At 36.9% G+C, this 21,419-nt stretch overlaps 2 protein-coding genes across 2 annotated transcripts; one reads left to right on the top strand and one right to left on the bottom strand.

Annotated features, from left to right (window-relative positions):
* Nucleotides 1-62: 62 nt before the first annotated feature.
* LOC128025425 (transmembrane protein 235-like) lies at nt 63-7,237 on the top strand. The gene is made up of 4 exons (XM_052611781.1): nt 63-1,008; nt 1,691-1,747; nt 1,878-2,015; nt 6,484-7,237. The coding sequence occupies exons 1-4, from the start codon at nt 837-839 to the stop codon at nt 6,717-6,719; spliced, it is 603 nt and encodes a 200-aa protein (XP_052467741.1). The 5' UTR covers nt 63-836; the 3' UTR covers nt 6,720-7,237.
* A 6,015-nt stretch (nt 7,238-13,252) lies between these two features.
* LOC128025422 (uncharacterized) lies at nt 13,253-20,963 on the bottom strand. The gene is made up of 7 exons (XM_052611777.1): nt 20,602-20,963; nt 20,061-20,144; nt 19,682-19,770; nt 18,793-18,978; nt 18,355-18,492; nt 15,546-15,738; nt 13,253-14,467 (listed from the first exon to the last, which is right to left on the bottom strand). Exons 1-7 carry the CDS (start codon nt 20,846-20,848, stop codon nt 14,160-14,162), a joined length of 1,245 nt encoding a protein of 414 aa, XP_052467737.1. The 5' UTR covers nt 20,849-20,963; the 3' UTR covers nt 13,253-14,159.
* Nucleotides 20,964-21,419: the final 456 nt, after the last annotated feature.

Raw genomic sequence — 21,419 nt, 5'->3', positions numbered from 1 at the left:
CCTGGTCTTCATTGCAACATATCTGGTCCTTGGGTTTTAACTGTAAATTCCCCTACATGTTATAGGGAGATTTTTCAGCCTTATTTCTTGTTCTTGTAGTCTTTTTGTTTGTTTGTCTGTTCAGTATAAAAACTTAAATAAAAAAAAATAAAAAAAACTTTTATCTGTAACGAGTTGTCTCTCTTGGGAATGGGAAATCCTGGAAATATCCGGAAATATTCAGGTCAGAATGGAGTCAGAAGATTTGAGAATAAAGAAATTAGATAATGGCAGCTCAGCTCTAAAATATTAGTCTAAATTGCTCATAGTGAGATTTATTTCTTGAAAAAAAAAATCTTAGGAATTCAGTGTGGAGAGACTTGTGAATAAATACGTACATTCTTGCATGTGTTTGTTGTATACTTCATAGGTATTTTTGTTTTATGATTATGAAAAGGATGGATGGGTGGTCGGTTGGATAATGTCATGAATGGTGTTGGTTATGAACTGTACGTCATGTTACCTCTGTGCCAATCACGCGTAATCTTGCGCTCCGTGTTAGTTGGACACGGACTGCACACACCGGTGAGGAATAAATGTCCAGGCAACCCAACCTTGCCTTTTAACACCACACAACTTTTCTAGTAATAATACCTTGCATGTCATCTTATTTTGTTTGGCATCTTGCATGGACAATCAACATCACTTATTGCAGCTGTTGGGCAGCGCGTGAGATTTATTCCATGAGCTCCTGGAACACAAGTTAGGAATCTGATCGCGTCTCATAGACAAATGGTATGGTTTTCAGCGTAGTTTTTGGCTTGTCCTGAATCGGAATCGCATATATTCTGAACGACATGAAAATTACATACGGTTTCGTCGTCATCGGCGGGGGTTTAACGGGTGTTCTTAGTTTCAGCTCTTTAGCGCTCGCCATTGGAACGGAATACTGGTACATCATCGAGGACAAGCGCGCGAACTACACTGACCCCGCGCGCATCAACTCTGGATTTTGGGGAGTGACAGATGGTATGTCGACCTTCATTTTCATTTTCATGTCTTCACCGTGTGGAGCTGTTGCCTTTGATCATAATCAGATTGTTATTATTTTGAATTGGTTCGTTTTGTAATGTCTTGGGCTTTAACTTGTGGTGCAGTTCATTTGACCAATGGATTTCCAGGACTTTACCTTGAATAGTTGTATAAAAATAAATAATTTAATAGAGACTACACCCACCATACAACATCTAGCCCAATAATTAGTTTAAAACTGAGCATTAAAAAAATAATAATAATTAGTGTCCATGTCTTAATTTCTGTAACTTTCTTGGCGCATTGAAGAATCGTCTTCAAAATGTCTTTTAGCGTCTTCTCAACTCTCTGAAACACTTTTTCTTCTTTCTTTTTCAGTTTCAGCAACAAAACGCTAGCTAATCAGTTATGTTGTAATGTGTAATTTTTGTCTATATAAGATGTTATAGTCAGCGATAGAGCAGCTGTTGCTATGGTTACCTCCTAAAGTAAAATCAAATTCTGTTAATTCTACACAGAAATTCAGCGTTATGTAGAATTTTCTTTTTTTTGGTCTTCCTGTTGTGCACTGAAACGTTTGAAAACGCTGTTAAACAGTCTGTATTAATAAGGTTCGAGTCTTACAAGGGCAGCCATATTTTGCACCCTGTTGATTTGCTTTGTGTTTTTCTGACTGTAGATGTCCAAAGTCATACGGAGGACACTGGATATTCAGAATCAGAAAGGCAGATGGAAAGTAAGCTTGTAAAACCTTTTCATAAACACAATAACTTTAACTCCCTCTAAAAACTGCTTATTGTACTGCAGTGCTGTGTCATTTAATATCATTTCGGAGTGGCTTAACAGATCTAATTTACCTCATTCAGTCATGCATAGCGTGATGGCCATCTTACTGCCCTTGAGTCTGGTGATGCTGGTGTTTGGAGGTATCTGTGGCCTCGTCAGTTCCCTAGCAAGAAGCAGGACACTCCTGATCGGATCCGCTTCATATTTCCTCCTGTGCAGTAAGTCTTACCTATTGAACTCTGAAAGCCTCTACTTTTGTAAAATTAAAGGTACTCCGTTTGTATACTGCTTGCAAAAACAATCTCATGCAAAATAAACTTGTGTCTGCAGACTCATGGGGTACAACATAGATACACAAAGTTCAAGTTCATACAGTTGGCTCTGCAGTTCTTTGAATGTCATTCAGAAACCGGAAGGCTGAAGGCATTACTCACCTAGAATTATTGTAATGTCAGAGTCTTATGGGACTGAAGTTATTGCAGTTTATCGTTTTCCTCTCATGAAATTGATAGGATAATAGAGAACATTCCCCCAGATATTTCTATGATTGAAATGGGCAATCTTAAGGTGAAAGAGAAAGAATAATATCTGGGTAGATTTATGTAAGGAACGATAGAGCCCACAGTAACTCTGATCATGCATCAGTCTCTCATTCAAATATTATTGCTTTTGTTCTTCATTGAATGCATGCATGAGCAAAGTAAAATAAAATAAACTAATAATCCATGCTGAATACAACCAGAGCTCATTTCATGAGACCCCTGTAAGAAATCCCAAAGCAACTTAAGTATCACAGGCAATTTTGCTTTTGGTGATATACTCATTGATGAGACATTGCTGGCTTTAGCCTGACACCAAACAGCATTTCAAAGCCTGTATCTTGAGAGTGTCAACTCACTATGTAGCCTGAAGAATTATGACTTGAATAAAGGTTTCTTAAAAGAGCCAGCCAATGAACCCCAGCACTTCAGAGGATGTTGATTGTTAAATGTTTGAACTGAATCATTTATCACCGTGGAAATAAGGACCGCATGTCAAGTGTTTAACACAGTGAAGCTTGGAATATTTTGGCATCAGTCTTGTTACTTACATTGTCTTTATTTGTTGGATTGTTTACAAGAATGTATAGCAAAATAACAAAAATGCAATTTTGAAGGAATATTTTGACATAAGAGAATTCCACATGGACTGCTTCCTTTCATACGATGATGCTTTTATAGTAACAGTTCATCGAAAAATGAAAATCTGCTCAAAATTAACTTACACGCAGGCCATCCAAGATGTAGATGAGTTGGTTTCTTCATAAGACAGATATTGGGAAATTTAGCTCTTGCTTAATCACTTTACCAGTGGATCTTCTGCAGTGAATGGGTGTTGTCAAAGAGAGTCCAAACAGCTGATTTAAACGTCACAATAATCCACAAACTTCAACATGACTTCATTTCAACAATTATCGTCTGGTGAAGTGAAAAGCTGTTTGTTTGTAATGAAGTCATCATTTAAAGGGGGGGTGAAATGCTCATTTTCACTCAATCTCCTGATAATCTTGAGTACCTATAGAGTAGTACTGCATCCTTCATATCTCCAAAAAGTCTTTAGTTTATTATAAGAGAAAAATAGTCTGTGCCGATTTTTTTCGGAAAAACACGAGCCGCTGGAGGCGTGACGTGTGGGCGGAGCTAAAGAATCACGAGCGCGAGTAGGCTTTTGCGTTGAGAGCGTTTGGAAGTTGTGACATTACCGTGAGGGAAAAAAAACATCATCCAAAACAAACCATGGCTAACAGCCAGATTCAGCCGTTTATTTATGATCCAGAATCAGATCCCGAGGCTGAAACTGAACGAGAGCAGCAGCAGCAACGACTACAACAGCGTCTCTATGTGGTATGTATTGAAACTGTATATATTTGCTTATGTAACCCCTCTTTCCCGGGTCCTTTCTGACGCTCCGAGCGGGGCTCGAACCTGGGTCTCCTCTAACAAGGAGGCTAAATGGCTACAGCCACTAGCGTCTGTTGCTAGTGCGTCTCTTGAGATCGGGGAGGTTTACCTGCACAGCACTACTCGCTGGCCTCCGTTATACTTAGCGGTTTTGGAAAATGACTAAGTGCCACTTTATGTCGTCTTTTTTTTTTCCTTAAAGGTGTACAAGAGGTTTACTTGATGTGCTTACTCGCCGATAGCTAAGTTAACAACACAGAGATATTTGAAGCAGTTTTACTCACCGCCTGCGGTTCCAACACACGATCGTGACCCTTTTTCGTTGGGACTGCATTATCGTTAAGAAATAAACGATATGCAAATCCGGCGTCAAACTGGGCCTTGTTTGTAAAACAAGCATCTTCGAAATGCAGGGAACAAACAAAAACACTTGCACAACTCCGTTGATGCTCTGTAAAAATAAACTTCGTCCACTGGTCCCTTAATGTTTTTTTTTTTTTTGGTAATCTGTGCAGGGTTGTCTTGCCCTCGCAACCAAAAACACACTTCATTTGTGACAATTCGGTCTCTTGCTCTGATCAGTGAACGTCTGTTGTGCTCTCAGTGCTCTGCTATACGGGAGCGCGCTCTTCCGGCAGACGTGCCCTTAGGACCTATATAAGGAAATTCCGCTCCATCTAACGTCACACAGACCCATACTCGAAAAAAAACTTTCCGAAACTTGTGACAAACCGGAAGGAGTATTTTTGGAACAAAAATACGCCTTCAAACGTAAAACTTAATTTTTGAAACTTTGTCCATGTTTAGCATGGGAATCCAACTCTTTAACAGTGTAAGAAACTCAGTATGCATGAAATAGCATTTTACCCCCCCTTTAAGATATATTTATAAGAAACATGCAGTGTTTCACTTCAGAGGATGATGATTGTTAAATGTTTGAACTGCCATCTTGATGCTGTACCATTCATTGCAGAGGATCCACTGAGTAAGTGATGTCATGCTAAAATCCTCCAAATCTGTTTCAATGAAGTACATTTTCAGCAAATGTTCATTTTTGGGTGAACTGTTCCTTTAAGAAAATCAGGCTGTGATTTGTTATACATACACACAGTGCTGTATAAAAATAATCCGTAGTTCCTGGATTGTACAGACTGTTTGTTTTAAATGAACCGGCAAATGTAAGATCAGAAACAAGTCAGTTTGTTCCTGTCTAGATTCTCAACCATACTAATTAAAAACTGTGTTACACTCTCTGTTTATTGGCTCTTAATTTTATGTGCATATTATGGCTGATGTGGAAATCCATTCTCATTTTGTCAGTGTTTTAAACTGCTGCTGTTTATCCACATCAGCTCATTCTGTTTTAATGAAGATTTGGTAATAATGTCTCACGTCTTGAAATCATCAGACGCACCAGGGGGCCACAGGAAGCTACAAACTACTACCCTGTAGTTTAACTTCCTTCCTGTTTAAATCGCTGATGCTAATGCTTCTCTTAATTCTGAGAGCGGATGCTATAGTCTTGTGTGTTAATGGCTCTCTGCGCTGAGCAGTGTTTAGGGAGACAAGCTCTGTGCGTCTGGAAGGAGAATGTTTTTGTATTCAGTTCTGGTTCAGGTGATTACTGAAAAAGTCAAATCATTTCTGGCATCTTAAAATATGGGCTTATTAAAATAAATCCCTTAGATAATGCAAACATCAAGTTAGGAGGTTTAGCAGTAAAATATGAGATTAAAAAAATTGGAATAAGATCACTGGATGCAGGCAATTTTGAACAGTTGCAAAAAATGTTACAGGCGTTTACAACTGAAGCAAAAGCTTACTGTTTAAGACCTGAAGTCACCGTCAAGCAATCCAAGATGTAAACGAGTTTATTGCTTCATCAGAACAGATTTGGAGAAATTTAGCATTACATATTGCTCACCAATGGATCCTGTGCAGTGAATTAATGAATTAGTGTTTTGTAAAGCGAAAAACTGCCTGTTCGTAATGAACAAATGGATCAAGGAATTTTTACATTAAACCATCACTGCTGGCCAAAGTACCATAATCTGTAATTACACTTTCTACAGTGAAAACGTCCATCCCCTGTTGACCTCTCACATCAAAATCTAACTTCTTATTTGTTTAGAATTGTCTTATCACTTGTACACAGGGCTTGATCTGTGTATATTTCTCACCTGATTCAGCCGAGATTATACTTTTTCACTGGAAAAAGCAATATTGTGGAATGAGGACTCATATTTTAGAAGTAAATGTTAATTAATGCATTAACTATCAAGCATGTACTTACATGTAGTTAAGGCTGTCAGTATTCATGTCTGAATCCATATGACTGCAGTTATAGTTAAGGATAGCTCTTCACTAGTTTGTGATTAGTTAACACCATTAGTATATGATGAATTAAGTATTAATTTAGGCATTTGTACATGATTATATATGCACCCTTATTGTTAAGTGTTATTGATATGATTGTGGCATTGAAGACATTAAAACCTATCTAGTACTTGCAATCTAGTACTTGCCATTGATTAAAAGAAATTGATAAACATAATAAAGCGACTACATTTTAAGATCTGCTGATTTAAGACTAATTGCAATTTTTAGCCCACATCTAAATATGTAACTATTTTTTTTTCTACTGTACACCACAGAGTGAGAACAACAAGGTGTAAAGATAAAGGATGCTTAATTGGTTTTATTTGTCTGTGTGCATTCATGTGTGCTTGTGCATGTGTTTTCTCAGGTCTTCTCACTCTCTCTGGGGTGAGTCTGTACATCAGGTACTCTCAGAAGGCTCTGGAAGAAACTGAAAGGCGGATGGGCCATGAGCAAATGGCTCAAGTGCACACGTCATTCGGCTGGTCTATGGGCATGGCCTGGATCTCCTTTATTCTGGAGGTGATCACTGGTCTTCTCCTACTGCTGGCTGTCAGGCTGGTGCCCTTAACCCAGTATGAAGAGTCTGTTGCTCCCATATAGAGACTCGCCACCTGCTTGAACCATACATTTCCATTTCAGGCAAGCTAGTCAGTATTTGTAAAGGTAAGGTCTCCTCTTTGCTTACATTGTTAGCAAAAATGCAGATTAACATTATTGGTCCAAAGTTTTGACACATCTATTCATTTCCATTATGATTGTTTTCCACATTTTAGAATAATAGCAAAATCATCAAAACCATAAAATAACACAAATGGAAGTAAATTGAAATGAAAATTTTTTTTTGTAAAGATATTCATACAAAAGCATGTTTTGTATTCAAAAATAATTTTACACGCTTAAGATCACGAGAAACATTACTTGATGAGTAGTGCAGAGCTGGACAACCAAATTGCACTTTGCAATATACTATAACTCTGTTATGTAAAATATGTAGAAAAAAAAAAGGCCAACTGTTTTGCTCTTCTTTTGTTGAAAATAGCTACTGTAATTGCTAGTGAGTTTCATTTGTTAGTGTTTCTGTAATGTTATTTTCTTTTATGCTGGGCTCCTGCTTGCCAGTATCCTATTTTTTCAGCCATCTATTGTCATTAAATATGTGTAGTTTATGAAAAAGAAATAAAGGATATTTCTGAAAGAAATTATTTTAAATTCTGCAATTTGATTTGCTTTACAGTGGGTGTGGAAAAGAATCCTTTAAAATAAATCCCCCTTTAAAATAATCATATTTTGTTGCCTTGTAGCCTGAAATGAAGACGGACACAGTTTTGTTTTATCCAACTGTATTTACTCAGTGCTATTTTTAACAACCACGGGACAGATATAACACCAACATGTCAGAAAACCCCCCCGAAAAAAAAAGATGACTGATTTGTAAAAAGGATCATCCCCTTGTGTCAGCCTTTTTTGAACCACAGCATATTTGCCCACTTTTCTTTGAAGAATGGCTCAAGTTCAGTTAAATTTGATGGTGAACGTTAGTGGACTACAGTTTTTCAGTGGAGTTTAAGTCTGGGCTCTGACTGGGCCATGTAAGGACATTCACCTTTTTCTCCTTCAACCACTGTGTGTGCTCAGGTTTGCTGTGTGCTTTGGGTCATTGTCATGTTGGAAGGTAAACCTTTTTCTGGCAGAGGACAGCAGATTTTCCTCAAGAATTTGACTGTATTTTTCCCCATACATTTTCCCTTCTATCCTGCTCCAGTCCTCCAGTCCCTGCTGCAGAGAAACACCCCATAACAGGACATTACCACCTCCATGCTTTACTGTAGGAATGCTGTTATTTCGAAGATGAGCTGTATTGGATTTCTGCCAGATATATTGTTTGGTGTTGAGGCCAAATAAAAAAATGTTTGTGTCATCTGCCTCAGAATCTTCAAGTTGCATTTTGGCAAAGCTCAGTCGTGACTGCATGTGGCCTGACTTGAGGAGTGGCTTTTTTCTTACAACCCTCCCATAATGCCACATTTGTGGAGAATTTGTGATGTTGTTGTCACATGCACACAATGTCCACTCTTTGTCATAAATTCCTGCAACTCTCTAACCAGTTTCCTCCGAGCTCTTTCATTCAGTTTGGAGTGACGTCCTGATCCAGGGAGGGTCTATGTTGTACCAAATACCTTCCACTTCTTAATAGACTTGACTGTACTTCTAGGAATTGATAAAGCCTTTGAAAAAAATTGAAATATGCCTGTCCACAACTTTAACCCGGAGATCTTTTGACAGTGTCCTACTACCCATAGTTGATTGTTTGCTTCATTTGCACTACCAAGGACTGAAATGCTCCAGGAAAGCTCTTTTCATGCTAAGCTAATCAAAATGACCACCGCTGATCACAGTTGAAAGTCAAAGGCTTTAGGCGTTTCTCAATGTCAAGGATACTTCCTTGGTAGGACTGATCCTTCCAAGTCACTTCCTTCAGAGGCTAGGTGAGAGTCCTCTTTAGCATACGGAGAACACGTAATTGGAACAAGCTAGCAAGTGCACATAATTGCGTCATTACGTCAGTGAAATGGTCCGTCTGAATAACGCTGTGAATGGTATCATTAAATTACTTTGGACAACTTAACTAGTTATTTATAAAATAAATGCCGTTGACGCAACCAATTGTTAAATGACAGGTCCGGTTCAGTTAACCATTTGTATTTGTATAATTTACTATATCAATACGGTAGTAATTTGTACTGGCATTTAAACGTCAAACTTTACTTATATTTACTACAGTTATAACAAATGTTTGGTAACGTACAGTATTGTTCAAAATAATAGCAGTACAATGTGACTAACCAGAATAATCAAGGTTTTTAGTATATTTTTTATTGCTACGTGGCAAACAAGTTACCAGTAGGTTCAGTAGATTGTCAGAAAACAAACAAGACCCAGCATTCATGATATGCACGCTCTTAAGGCTGTGCAATTGGGCAATTAGTTGAAAGGGGTGTGTTCAAAAAAATAGCAGTGTCTACCTTTGACTGTACAAACTCAAAACTATTTTGTACAAACATTTTTTTTTTCTGGGATTTAGCAATCCTGTGAATCACTAAACTAATATTTAGTTGTATGACCACAGTTTTTTAAAACTGCTTGACATCTGTGTGGCATGGAGTCAACCAACTTGTGGCACCTCTCAGCTGTTATTCCACTCCATGATTCTTTAACAACATTCCACAATTCATTCACATTTCTTGGTTTTGCTTCAGAAACAGCATTTTTGATATCACCCCACAAGTTCTCAATTGGATTAAGGTCTGGAGATTGGGCTGGCCACTCCATAACATTAATTTTGTTGGTTTGGAACCAAGACTTTGCCCGTTTACTAGTGTGTTTTGGGTCATTGTCTTGTTGAAACAACCATTTCAAGGGCATGTCCTCTTCAGCATAGGGCAACATGACCTCTTCAAGTATTTTAACATATGCAAACTGATCCATGATCCCTGGTATGCGATAAATAGGCCCAACACCATAGTAGGAGAAACATGCCCATATCATGATGCTTGCACCTCCATGCTTCACTGTCTTCACTGTGTACTGTGGCTTGAATTCAGAGTTTGGGGGTCGTCTCACAAACTGCCTGTGGCCCTTGGACCCAAAAAGAACAATTTTACTCTCATCAGTCCACAAAATGTTCCTCCATTTCTCTTTAGGCCAGTTGATGTGTTCTTTGGCAAATTGTAACCTCTTCTGCACATGCCTTTTTTTTAACAGAGGGACTTTGCGGGGGATTCTTGAAAATAGATTAGCTTCACACAGACGTCTTCTAACTGTCACAGTACTTACAGGTAACTCCAGACTGTCTTTGATCATCCTGGAGGTGATCATTGGCTGAGCCTTTGCCATTCTGGTTATTCTTCTATCCATTTTGATGGTTGTCTTCCGTTTTCTTCCACGTCTCTCTGGTTTTGCTCTCTATTTTAAGGCATTGGAGATCATTTTAGCTGAACAGCCTATCATTTTTTGCACCTCTTTATAGGTTTTCCCCTCTCTAATCAACTTTTTAATCAAAGTACGCTGTTCTTCTGAACAATGTCTTGAACGACCCATTTTCCTCAGCTTTCAAATGCATGTTCAACAAGTGTTGGCTTCATCCTTAAATAGGGGCCACCTGATTCACACCTGTTTCTTCACAAAATTGATGACCTCAGTGATTGAATGCCACACTGCTATTTTTTTGAACACACCCCTTTCAACTAATTCAACTAATTGCCCAATTGCACAGCCTTAAGAGCGTGCATATCATGAATGCTGGGTCTTGTTTGTTTTCTGAGAATCTACTGAACCTACTGGTAACTTGTTTGCCACGTAGCAATAAAAAAATATACGAAAAACCTTGATTATTCTGGTTAGTCACATTGTACTGCTATTATTTTGAACAATACTGTAAATAAAAACCGTTAACGCTCCGACTAGGTTAATGTTCAACATTTTTTTAATATTTTAATTTACGTTAGATAGCAAAGGATTAGGATTGGATTAGGCATAGGATTGTGGGTGATTTGAGAGCGCGAAGGATACACATATGCATCCTTTCCTGTGTATGGCATATTCTTCGAATGAAGGACTCAGCCTCAGTCAACTTGGTTGAAATTCCGAGGATCCTCGACATTGGAACAGTCCTTCGACGGATGTCGATGACGTAGCATCCTCGAAATACTGGCTTCCGAGGATCCTTCCTTGACATTGAGAAACACCTTTTGTGTGCCATTGAGAAAGTGTTTAGCTACACCTGATTGAGCTTACAAGTAATTTTCGGGAGGAGGGTGATCCTTTTTCCAACTCAGTGACTTTTTTGTTGTTTCCAGATTTTTCCATGTTGGTGTTATGTCTTTCACTTGGATGTTATAAGTTGAGTAAATACAGCTGGATAAAACATCTTTATTTCGGCCTGCAAAGCAACAAACTGTGTTTATTTTAAAGGGGGATGATACTTTTCTACGTATAACCACTGTATATTTGATACCACTGTATATTTGATGTTTTATACTCAAGCTTCAGAAACTTCACTTTTCATTTGTGTGCTGTGAATTTTTTTTTTTTTTTTTACTTTGATCAGCAGATAAGTCAGGTTTTCCATTTAGAAAATATGTGCTAAGATGGATCATATCAAATGATAGTTATTTGTCGTCACATTTCTATCCATTTTACCTGTACAAGCTAATTTTATTTGGAATACCAATATAGAGACATCTCACAATCCCTGAGAAGCTGAATGTTTTTGAATGCTGTTGTTCTTAAAATACTGTTCTCGTAAACAATGTTTTGCTTTTAATAAAATCTTCCCATTTAAATGTATGTTTGAATGCTTTAACATGATTCGTAGTTGATGTCATGTTGTTACTGCTTTCAGGGATTGAATTTACTCTAGTTGTTTAAAAAAAATTTTTTTAAACTTTATTTACATTTTTATATCAATCTGATTTTGGTTTACGGCAACAGTGAGGAACATTATGCCTTTAGATATTCATCAAGATTAAAGCTTAACTGAATTGCCTGTATGTAAATTATTTATTTTTATTATTATTTTTTTTTTTACTTTAGGACACAGCTTTAACAAATCAACAACAGAAGAAGAAATGTGACTCACTGTAGTGACTCAAGGTGCTTTTGGCACACTTAGCCGAGTTTATGAATCATAAAGAATGTATTGTCTTAAATGAGTGCTCTGGTGGGTTTAATTTTTTCAGGCTTACAGTAGCCATAAATGTAAGGGGTCTGCTTTAACACTTTCAGAGGGTGACAAAGCTCTGGTGGAGGCAAGAAATCAGAATCGTTCCACTTCATTTTCAGGTGTGGAAGGAAAGCTGAATGAGATAGCCTTGTTTTGATTCAAGCAAAATATTGGTCTTGATGCTTCTTTCCAAAATGAAATTGATTATTTTTCATTTGCCTTATTATTTCTGTAAATTGCAGCCATTTCATTTAAACACAAGGCTGGTCTAAAAACTGAAAAAATTCCAAATGCTGCATCCCAAATGGAAATGTTTTTTTTTTTCTTGTTGTTGTTGAATTAATCACAAACTATAAATTGTGCTTTGTTGCCATCCCTATTTTTTTTTTTTTTGTCAGAATTTGGCGTAAACAGAATGAGAACATGGATCCATCATGCCTTGGTACCACTGTGCAGGCTGGTGGTGGTGGTGTAATGGTGTGGAGGATGTTTTATTGGCACACTTTAGGCCCCTTAGTGGTGCCAATTGGGCATCGTTTAAATGCCACGGTCTACCTGAGCATTGTTTCTGACCATGTACATCCCTTTATGACCACCATGTACCCATCCTCTGATGGCTACTTCCAGCAGGATAATACACCATGTCACACAGCTCAAATCATTTCAAATTGGTTTCTTGAACATGACAATGAGTTCACTGTACTAAAATAACCCTACAGTCACCAGATCTCAACCCAATAGAGCATTTTTGGGATGTGGTGGAACGGGAGCTTCGTGCCCTGGATGCGCATCCCACAAATTTCCATCAAGATGCTATCCTATCAATATGGGCCAACATCTCTAAAGAATGCTTTCAGCACCTTGTTGAATCAATGCCACGTAGCATTAAGGCAGTTCTGAAGGCAAAAGGGGGTCAGACACAGTATTAGTGTGGTGTTCCTAATAATCCTTTAGGTGAGTGTATGCATCTGTCTGTGTGCCTATTGATTCTAGGGCAGGGTTTAGAGTTTAGCTCCAACCCTGATCAAACACACCTGAGCATGCTAATCAGTGTCTTCAGGATTATTAGAAAATCACAGGTAGGTGAGTTTGATCAGGGTTGGAGCTGAACTCTTAGTTTAGCCCTCCAGGACATGATTTGAATAGGGGTATTCGTACAACCACACGCAGCACACATTTTTTTTTATTAAAGAAACCATTAAAACTATTAATTAATTCCAATGAGGTACTATGTAAGTTTTAAATATTTCTAAATTTTTTCATACTATAGTTTGATTTCATGTGCACGATTAAGGACTTCACGCTCCAAAAATCCTAAAATCGCTTTGTTAGTGGTATAGGTACAGATTAATGCAAACAGGCCAATATCAATATCACTATTTCCATTATTGACAAATCTCTTACTGCACAGTAATTGTTTACTTTTTATTTTTCAAAATGACACTTTCAAATAAATTTCAATTTGCATCAATTCAAGGCAGTACAACTACATCCATGATGTATAAAATACCATTTTAATGTGAGAATTAAGAATGAGAATCTGTTTTGCATTACAGTGAGAATATGAAAAGCAGGTTTTGTAAGAATCACCCACACTCATATTGACGCTGTGTAAAAGATTCTGTAAATTATGTACTTTTTATTTTTTTTGGAAGGCAAAACAAGCTCTTGGCTTGTCAGCCATGACACTGTCTACCTTGTCTTACCTGTACATTTCAAGGGCTGTTAATTGGACTTTAAAGACAGAAAATAATCAACAGAATAAATGATATGCCTAAAACCAGTTTAAGGATATGTAATTAAAAAATACTGTAAATTCAGTCAATTCGTTTCTCCTGCATGCTATAGCAATAAAGTTATCGGTGTTATCAACCAAAACTAGACCGTGGTCCTGAGCCCCTTCTGATATCCACTGCAGTAAATCTCTGCTTAGTTGTCATGACGATCTGTCTCTACACGACTATGTCTTTTCCTTATGGGGAACTCTTATATAACACTCAATTATAAAACAATAAAAACTAGCCATAATGTGTCTTTTTAATAGTTTAAACCGCTTCTGCTGCTTAAAGTATGCATTTAAACAAGATTCAAATGTCAGAGACAATAGTTTATTGTGAGTAACCATTAAGTGTGTGTGTAGTATATACACACACCAAGAAGGCGTACTATACCTCTTAAGTGGGTAAGTCTTGGCTGTCCAACTGGAGTGCAAATTAGTTAATATAATTATGCTTCATTGTACAGTTTTACAGCTTTTAAATGGTCCCTGAGACCGAAAAACTGGTGTAAAGACATCTCTGATTGGTCAAGGGCTCTTCTCATGCTGCCCTGGTAGACTTGAGCTTGTGCTGATGGGCCACAAAATGAGCCTTCTGTATAGCCAGCTGAGTGTCTTCCTCGCTGATGCCCAGATGCCACACAGCCCTGACTGTTCCCCCGACATGGGGGAACATCAGAACCTGGACCCCCTGGCCCAGAGCCTTCACCTCTTCTTCATCTACGCCTGCCATCCGCTCGCAGAACTCGGCCGGGCTCATGTGAGTGTCCCGCAGACGGAACCTCAAAATGTTGCTTTGCACAGTGGTCAGATCCACCTGGTACATAGGAGGGTCACACTGTAACAACGCTACGAGAGAAAAGAAGAAAGACATTACATCAAATTCTTGAAATATAACTTTTGATATTTAAATTTAATTTTAAATATTCACATTTTTTTTTACATCTTTTAAATAGCTACTTTCAATACACTGAACAGGGACTGAAACTTCCAAGCTTCAACAGCACTATAAAAGTATCATAACTGTAGTCCATAAGACTATATATTCCCAGTCTTCTGGAGTCATAAAATTGCTTGTGTGAAAGAAATAATTTCAGTCCAGTGGACAGATAACTGCTGCATTTTTTTGAGTCAGTGAATTGAACTCGAGGACTGAATTTGTCAACAGAATCATTAAAACAATGTTTTTTTTTTGTTTTTGTTTTTGGCCCTTTGGAGCTTTAAAGTCTCTGTATGAAATTGAAAAGTGCAAAAAAAAATAATAATAATCACCCTTTGTCTACCCTAGAAGGAAGAATTTTAAATTGGTTTCTAAGAACACGAGGGTGACTAAAATAATGACCTTTATTTTTGAGTGAACTGTTCCATTGGATGTATTTATTTAAACCGATTGATTTCTTACAGACTTGTGCTTTCTTTTGTTATGCTTTTAGTTTCTGATTTCTTAAAGAACACTGTGGTAAAAAATCAGGTTTTTATACAGCTTCGAATACACTTATGGGCGGTTTCCCAGACAGAGATTAAGCCTAGTCCTAAACTAAAATAGCCCTTTAATTATTAATGGTGCATGTATAGGATGTAGAGCTACATTAAATAATACCTAATTTTCTTTAACAAAGATGAGTTTTAAGGGATGAATACAGTGACTGCGTGGGGTCTACATTCAGTCATACAGGTTTATTAATGACCATAACTACTGTAGATGATTAACAAAAAGCAGTGGTGGTAACGCTCTAACGAAGGGGCTATCTAATTTCATCTACTGCATATAAGAGTATTTTACAAGCTTAATAATTCCTTTAATTCTTTTATAATCATAATGGTCTAAGAAAAGGTCTTAGTCAAGCACAGGCTAACTAATGCAATAAGCCTACAGTGCTTGCAGCATTGTGCGGAGGGTTGAAGGAAATCTATAGGGTTCTATCACCTTGGGCAAAGCTTTTGGCATTCCTGTGGTCCTCCTCCAGTCTGCCAATCATGTCTGACAGGGCAATCTTACCAGCTGCTGCCAAGACACCCGACTGGCGCATTCCGCCACCAAGTGCCTTGCGGGCACGAACGGCTCTCTGTATGAAATCTTTTGACCCACCTAACATGGTGCCCACAGGTGCCCCGAGTCCCTGCCAAAGAGCAAATCAGATCAGATTTTACAGCTCTTCACTTAGACAAAACAAAATAGTATCTATAAAAGAAAACATTTAGTAAAGCACAGTTCAGATATGATTATTGTATAGAACTATTGTATAGAATCTTTTTCTGTTAAATTCACCTTAAAGGATCATGACAGTGTTAAAATGTTATTTTCTTCCCTGAACCAGTGTTATTTTAGTATATTTTATATACTATTACAATATTTATTAGTATATTTTAAATTGATTTAATTTGTCTTAAAGTTTTTGTAATTGTTTTATGTGCTTTTGTCTCTCTTTAGTTTTTTTTTTTATAATTCTATTTCATTTAATTCAGTTTTAATATTTCAGTTAGCTGATAAGGCTGCTTTTTAAAGTTTATTTATTGTAATATTTTATTAAGTTGGTTTCGTGACAAAAACAGTCCATTTAGTTTTTCATGATCATTTTCCACCCTCTGTATGAACTTTAAACTTAAACTGGCACTTTTTCAAATAAGTAACATTGGGTTGGTCATGTGACCTTAACATCTTAGCGCCTATAAGGCAACCTACTCCATGTTAAATAAAACCTGTCCCATCCCTTATGAAACAAAAATATATTGCAGTATATTGGAAAATATAATGTAATATATTAGGAATATATTTATTTATATTTATATTGAAAGTGGCAATCATTTGTATATTTTGCAATATATTATATAATATATATATCATCAATATATTATTAAATGTATTCAAATATATAAAATATTAGAAAATAAAAAGGGAAAATAATATATTACAATATATCACAATATATTTTAAGAAATCTATTGGTAAATATATTTTCCTTTCCCAAGGGATATGAACACCCCTAAAATATCTTCGTCATATTTGCATTTATGAATAAAGTATGATGTATACTACACAGCATTAATGACAACCTACAAATCATTCAACTATATTCACTGAAGTACTAATGCATCAAGTATAATCAAACAGCTGCTTTAGTATATGAGCATATGAGCAACGTTTATAAAGGACACCTGGAATTTAGATGGTTGCTTTTTCCTTGAACGTCTGTAGTCAGGACAGGCAGAAGTCATTTGATATTCATAACAGTGGTCTTTATCTATAAGCCTAAATTACATTTAATGTCTTTCAGCGAGAAAAGAGGAAAATCAGTGACAGAGAGTAGCCGTCTTCCAGCTAGATGCAAACTAGTTCTGTAATTAAAATGCAAATACGTTTCTTGACATCTACTCCAAGGATTTTTCTGAGAGTGGAGAATCATTAGGTTTTACTTCAGGGTCTCTTCAATCGACTTTGTGTGTATGTGATGATCTGAGCTGTGATGTTGAGTTCATTCTGTGGGAAGTAATGAGGAGGATATTTTCAAATCCCAGACGATACAATCTGATTAGAGGTGTGTTATCAGAGGAAAGTACCATCAATCTTTGATGATGCGACTAAAATAAGACTTGATCATCTGGATGTGTGAGACACCTTCAGGTTATAAAGCATACGAGCACTGACTTTACAAGGTCATTTTCAATGCCTCTCACTTAAACTGATTTCTCCTGCTTTTTGGTGGAAGACTACAGATTCTGTTTCTCACTGCCTGGGGTTGTTTAGTTAAAAATGACTGAAATAACTTTCCTGGAAAATGACTTTCTAGAGCATGAAAACTACTGCTAGCTTATAATAAGTACATTTTTCATTTTATGAAAATCTCACTACTGGGTTCATGGTTAGGGGTTGCTGCATTTACTATACAGTTCCAATTTTCAAATTATGTTTTCCTTTCTCTCACATAAAGATTGTATTTGCCCGCTGGCAGCTACATTAAAACAACCTACATTTTGCTGAAATAAAGACTATCTATTCACAAAAATTGTATCAAAATAAATACACACACACACATTTTTCTTAAGAATTTTGGAGTCGGGCTTCTTTTTGAAAGAAGACTCAAAGGGTAGTAATACTTAATTTAACTGTTTTCTATTCTAATAAATGTAATCTATTCCTGTGATGGCTAAGCTGAATTTTTTGCAGTCTTCAGTGTTACATGATCTTTCAGAAATCATTCTAACATGCTGATTTTGTGCTTAATAATTTTTTCAGGATTCTTAAGTAGAAAGTTCAGAAGAACAGCTTTCATAACTATATAAAATTTTGTAACTTTACTGTCAGTTTAATGCCTGCGTGCTGAATACATGTCTTTAAAAAACACTGACCCCAAACCTTTGAAAACTTTTATTATTTAAATTAATCTATGTTTAAATACTTATCTGTACTAAATTGAACATGTTTAAATAACATCTGTCCTATAAATATTTTATTTAAATTCATATCAAACATAATTGTTCTGAATGTAATATGAAGCTATATGAGCTTCAAATATATGTTCCTGTAGCTCAGTTGGTAGAGCACTGCGCTATCAAGCGCAAGGCTGGGGGTTTGATTCCTGGTGAACACATGTTTTTGACGCTTTGGATAAAAGCGTCTGCTAAATGCATAAATTTAATTTAATTTAATTTAAATATAAAATAGTTATAAAAAAATAACAGAAATGGTATTATAGCACTGTATTATAAGTGGACTCTAAGAGAAAGTGAGTGCTTACCTTGGACAGACACACACTGACAGAATGGCAGTGCTGTATTATAGCAGAAGGTTGGACACCCAGGGCCACAGCTGCATTCATCACCCTCGCTCCATCCATATGCACAGTCAAACCAAAATTATCAGCCACAGAGCGAAGCTTTGGGGCGAAAAACAAATAAAACACACAGTTATGCATGTTTAAGGCTTCTACATTTTTTGTAACTTTAAACATAAAAGTGTAACATGTGTATGTGCTTCATTTGTCAAATCTGAGGCAATGCATGAAACATATTCGTGTCGGATCACTCATTTACAAGATGAACATCACTTGGGGGTGTAAATAAAGGGATTGTGTCCCATTGTTCAAAGTTTACCACAAGGTGTCTGGCTGCCTTAACATATTCTCATTCTCTCACATACACACGTTTAATGAACAAATGTATAACCAATATCTAACCTCTTGCAGGAATGAGAGTGGGAGGACGCGGCCTCCCTGAATATTGTGTGTGTTTTCCACACAAACCAGGCGGGAGCGTGGGTAGTGTGGGTCAGGGTAACCGTGACGGATCTTGGAGATCAGCTGGTCTAGGTCAAAGGTGCCATCGCTGAGGGTAGTGACTGCTGCAGAATGGACGCCTGCAAGCTATGAACAAACAGAAGCACATTTAATGTTGTATATTGTTGTTTCTTCAATTATGGGCACATCTGGAATTTATATTTTTAAGAAACTCACTTAACCCCTTATTTATATAATCTCTTACTGACCACAAACTTTTGAGCAGTAGTGTATATTTACAGTTGTTGGTACAGTAAGAAATGAAGATTTCTAAGATTTAAAATGACAGGAAAATATATTTAACACCAAATCCAAATTCAGCTTTACCATCACAGGAATAAATGAAATTTTAAAATATACTAACAAAGACAACCGTTATTTTAAATGATTGTAATATTTCTAATATTACTCTTTTTTTTTTTTTTTTTTCAAATGAAGCCTGCCTTGGTAACTCAAAAACAAAATAAAAATCTTACTTGAAAAAAATCTAACTGACCCTAACCTTTGGAATGGAAATTCACATGCATCTCAAAACAAATGATTTTTTCTAAAACATCCTGATAATTTCAAAATCTTCACATTATCATTGTGTTTAATAGCATTCTGTGGTGGAAATGGCATTTTTAAGGAATAAATTGGCAGACTCCTTTATGTGCTACATAAATCATGTAGTTGTCATGCATTATTTCCTTAAAAAATAATTTGATAATAAATTTCATAAAACCAGAGACAAAGAACAAATTAAGCCTATGCCAGAGACACATACTGTACATCCCTCATTTGTTCATACCTGTGCACTTCCTCCCTGTTCGTAAACATACATATGAGAGAGATCCCCTACTATCATCTCATCCCCCCTCTCTCTGCAGTGCACCATAACTGAGACACAGAAAGAGAAAAGAAACATGAGGGCAAAATATGTGTTAGGAATAACAGCTCCATGTTACTGCATCTGGTCCCTAACAAGAAAAAAATTCCAAGAATAGTGAGCTATTTCTGTGAGCTAAAGCGCAAATCAATATCAGTTTTGAAATATCAGATTTTAATAGCCAGAAGCAGCTCTCAGGCTGAAACCCTGGAAAACAGCATTATATGTGTCCAATTTACCTCAAAGTGACAACTGTGAACCAGTTTTATTAATAGCCCTGGGCACCATTCTGCAATCTCACCTGCAATCAGGTTACTCATGGTTCCAGTGGGGACATACAAAGCCGCTTCCATGCCAAACATATCAGCAGCTATTTTCTGTAGTTCTATAGAAAGAATTGGGGGAGAACATATTTAAACTATTGCATATTTGATCATAAAAATTCTGAACATGCAAACCCACTTTTTAAAATATATTTAATAGTACAGTGAGCAGAACTATGAATCAAAACAAATTATGTATGGGAAATTATTTATTGTCAAAATAAATAAATAAAGCAAATTATCTTATATTTTATTGTATTCAAAGCAGAATAAAATATTTATTTGGATATCATGAGGTGAGCTGCTTTCAGTCTCATTCGTCCAAGTTTAAACATTATCCTTTAGGACACATTTTATTGGAAACCTTTGGCCCACCCATCCAGACACACACACACTTGCATATTTTTTATGGTTTTAACAGATGGAATCATAATTGAACACCACTGAAACCTTTACATTTTTCAGAATAAGAGTCTGACGTTACAGAAGAACGCAACCGACTGTGTTTCAACATCTAACCATTAACCGTAGGGTCTTCTCCGAACACATCGTCTCCGACCTCTGCCTCGGACATGGCTCGGCGCATGGCCGCTCCGGGTTTGGTGACGGTATCGCTGCGGAGGTCCACGGTGCGAACGGCTGATCCCGTGACCACCTGCGGCGACCCATAGTATAGTCGCACCGGATCCACGTAAAAAACACGACGAGGTTTGTGGAAGCAATAACGGAGTAAACGAGCTGGAGTCGTTAGTGTTCTGGAGCTCATGTCTTCTCTTTTGCACGGTAATATAACGGTAACAGTGCATCAATTCACAGGACTGTACTGAACTTTGGTTTACTGTATTCGATAATCATTGATTAAGCGGCCTGTCTTAAACTTACAGACATGAATAATGGAACACTTAGACATCGATCAGTTCACAGCAATCCTCTCAAAAGTACAAAACCTTTCGAGGTTTTCAAACCTACAGAAGGCAACCATTTCCATGGTACATTATGAGATGTAATATTGATCCAGGTGCTGTAGCCTGGCCAATACTGAATGATGGCCAAAAAGAAAAAGAAAAAACACAATTATGCCTTTATTTAATACGTTGACTGAAGTATTAACTTTGTCCACTTGTGGGCGCTCACATATAATATATGTGGAGGGTTAGCCCTATCAGCAGTTATTGAGGACTAAACTTTAGTTTTGTGATTTTGAACGTATCTGAACTGCGTTTTGTAGTAATATATTATATTTTCTTTGCTCATCATATTATACTTATCATACAGTTACCTCAAAGTGTTTGGCCACATAATCCACACTTAAAATAGCACTGCATTAAATGTAAAGT

This window comes from Carassius gibelio, chromosome A12, assembly GCF_023724105.1.
Source record: "Carassius gibelio isolate Cgi1373 ecotype wild population from Czech Republic chromosome A12, carGib1.2-hapl.c, whole genome shotgun sequence".
NCBI lineage: Eukaryota > Metazoa > Chordata > Actinopteri > Cypriniformes > Cyprinidae > Carassius > Carassius gibelio.
The sequence above is the reverse complement of the archived record's forward strand: the minus strand, read 5'-3'. Positions and strand labels throughout refer to the sequence as shown.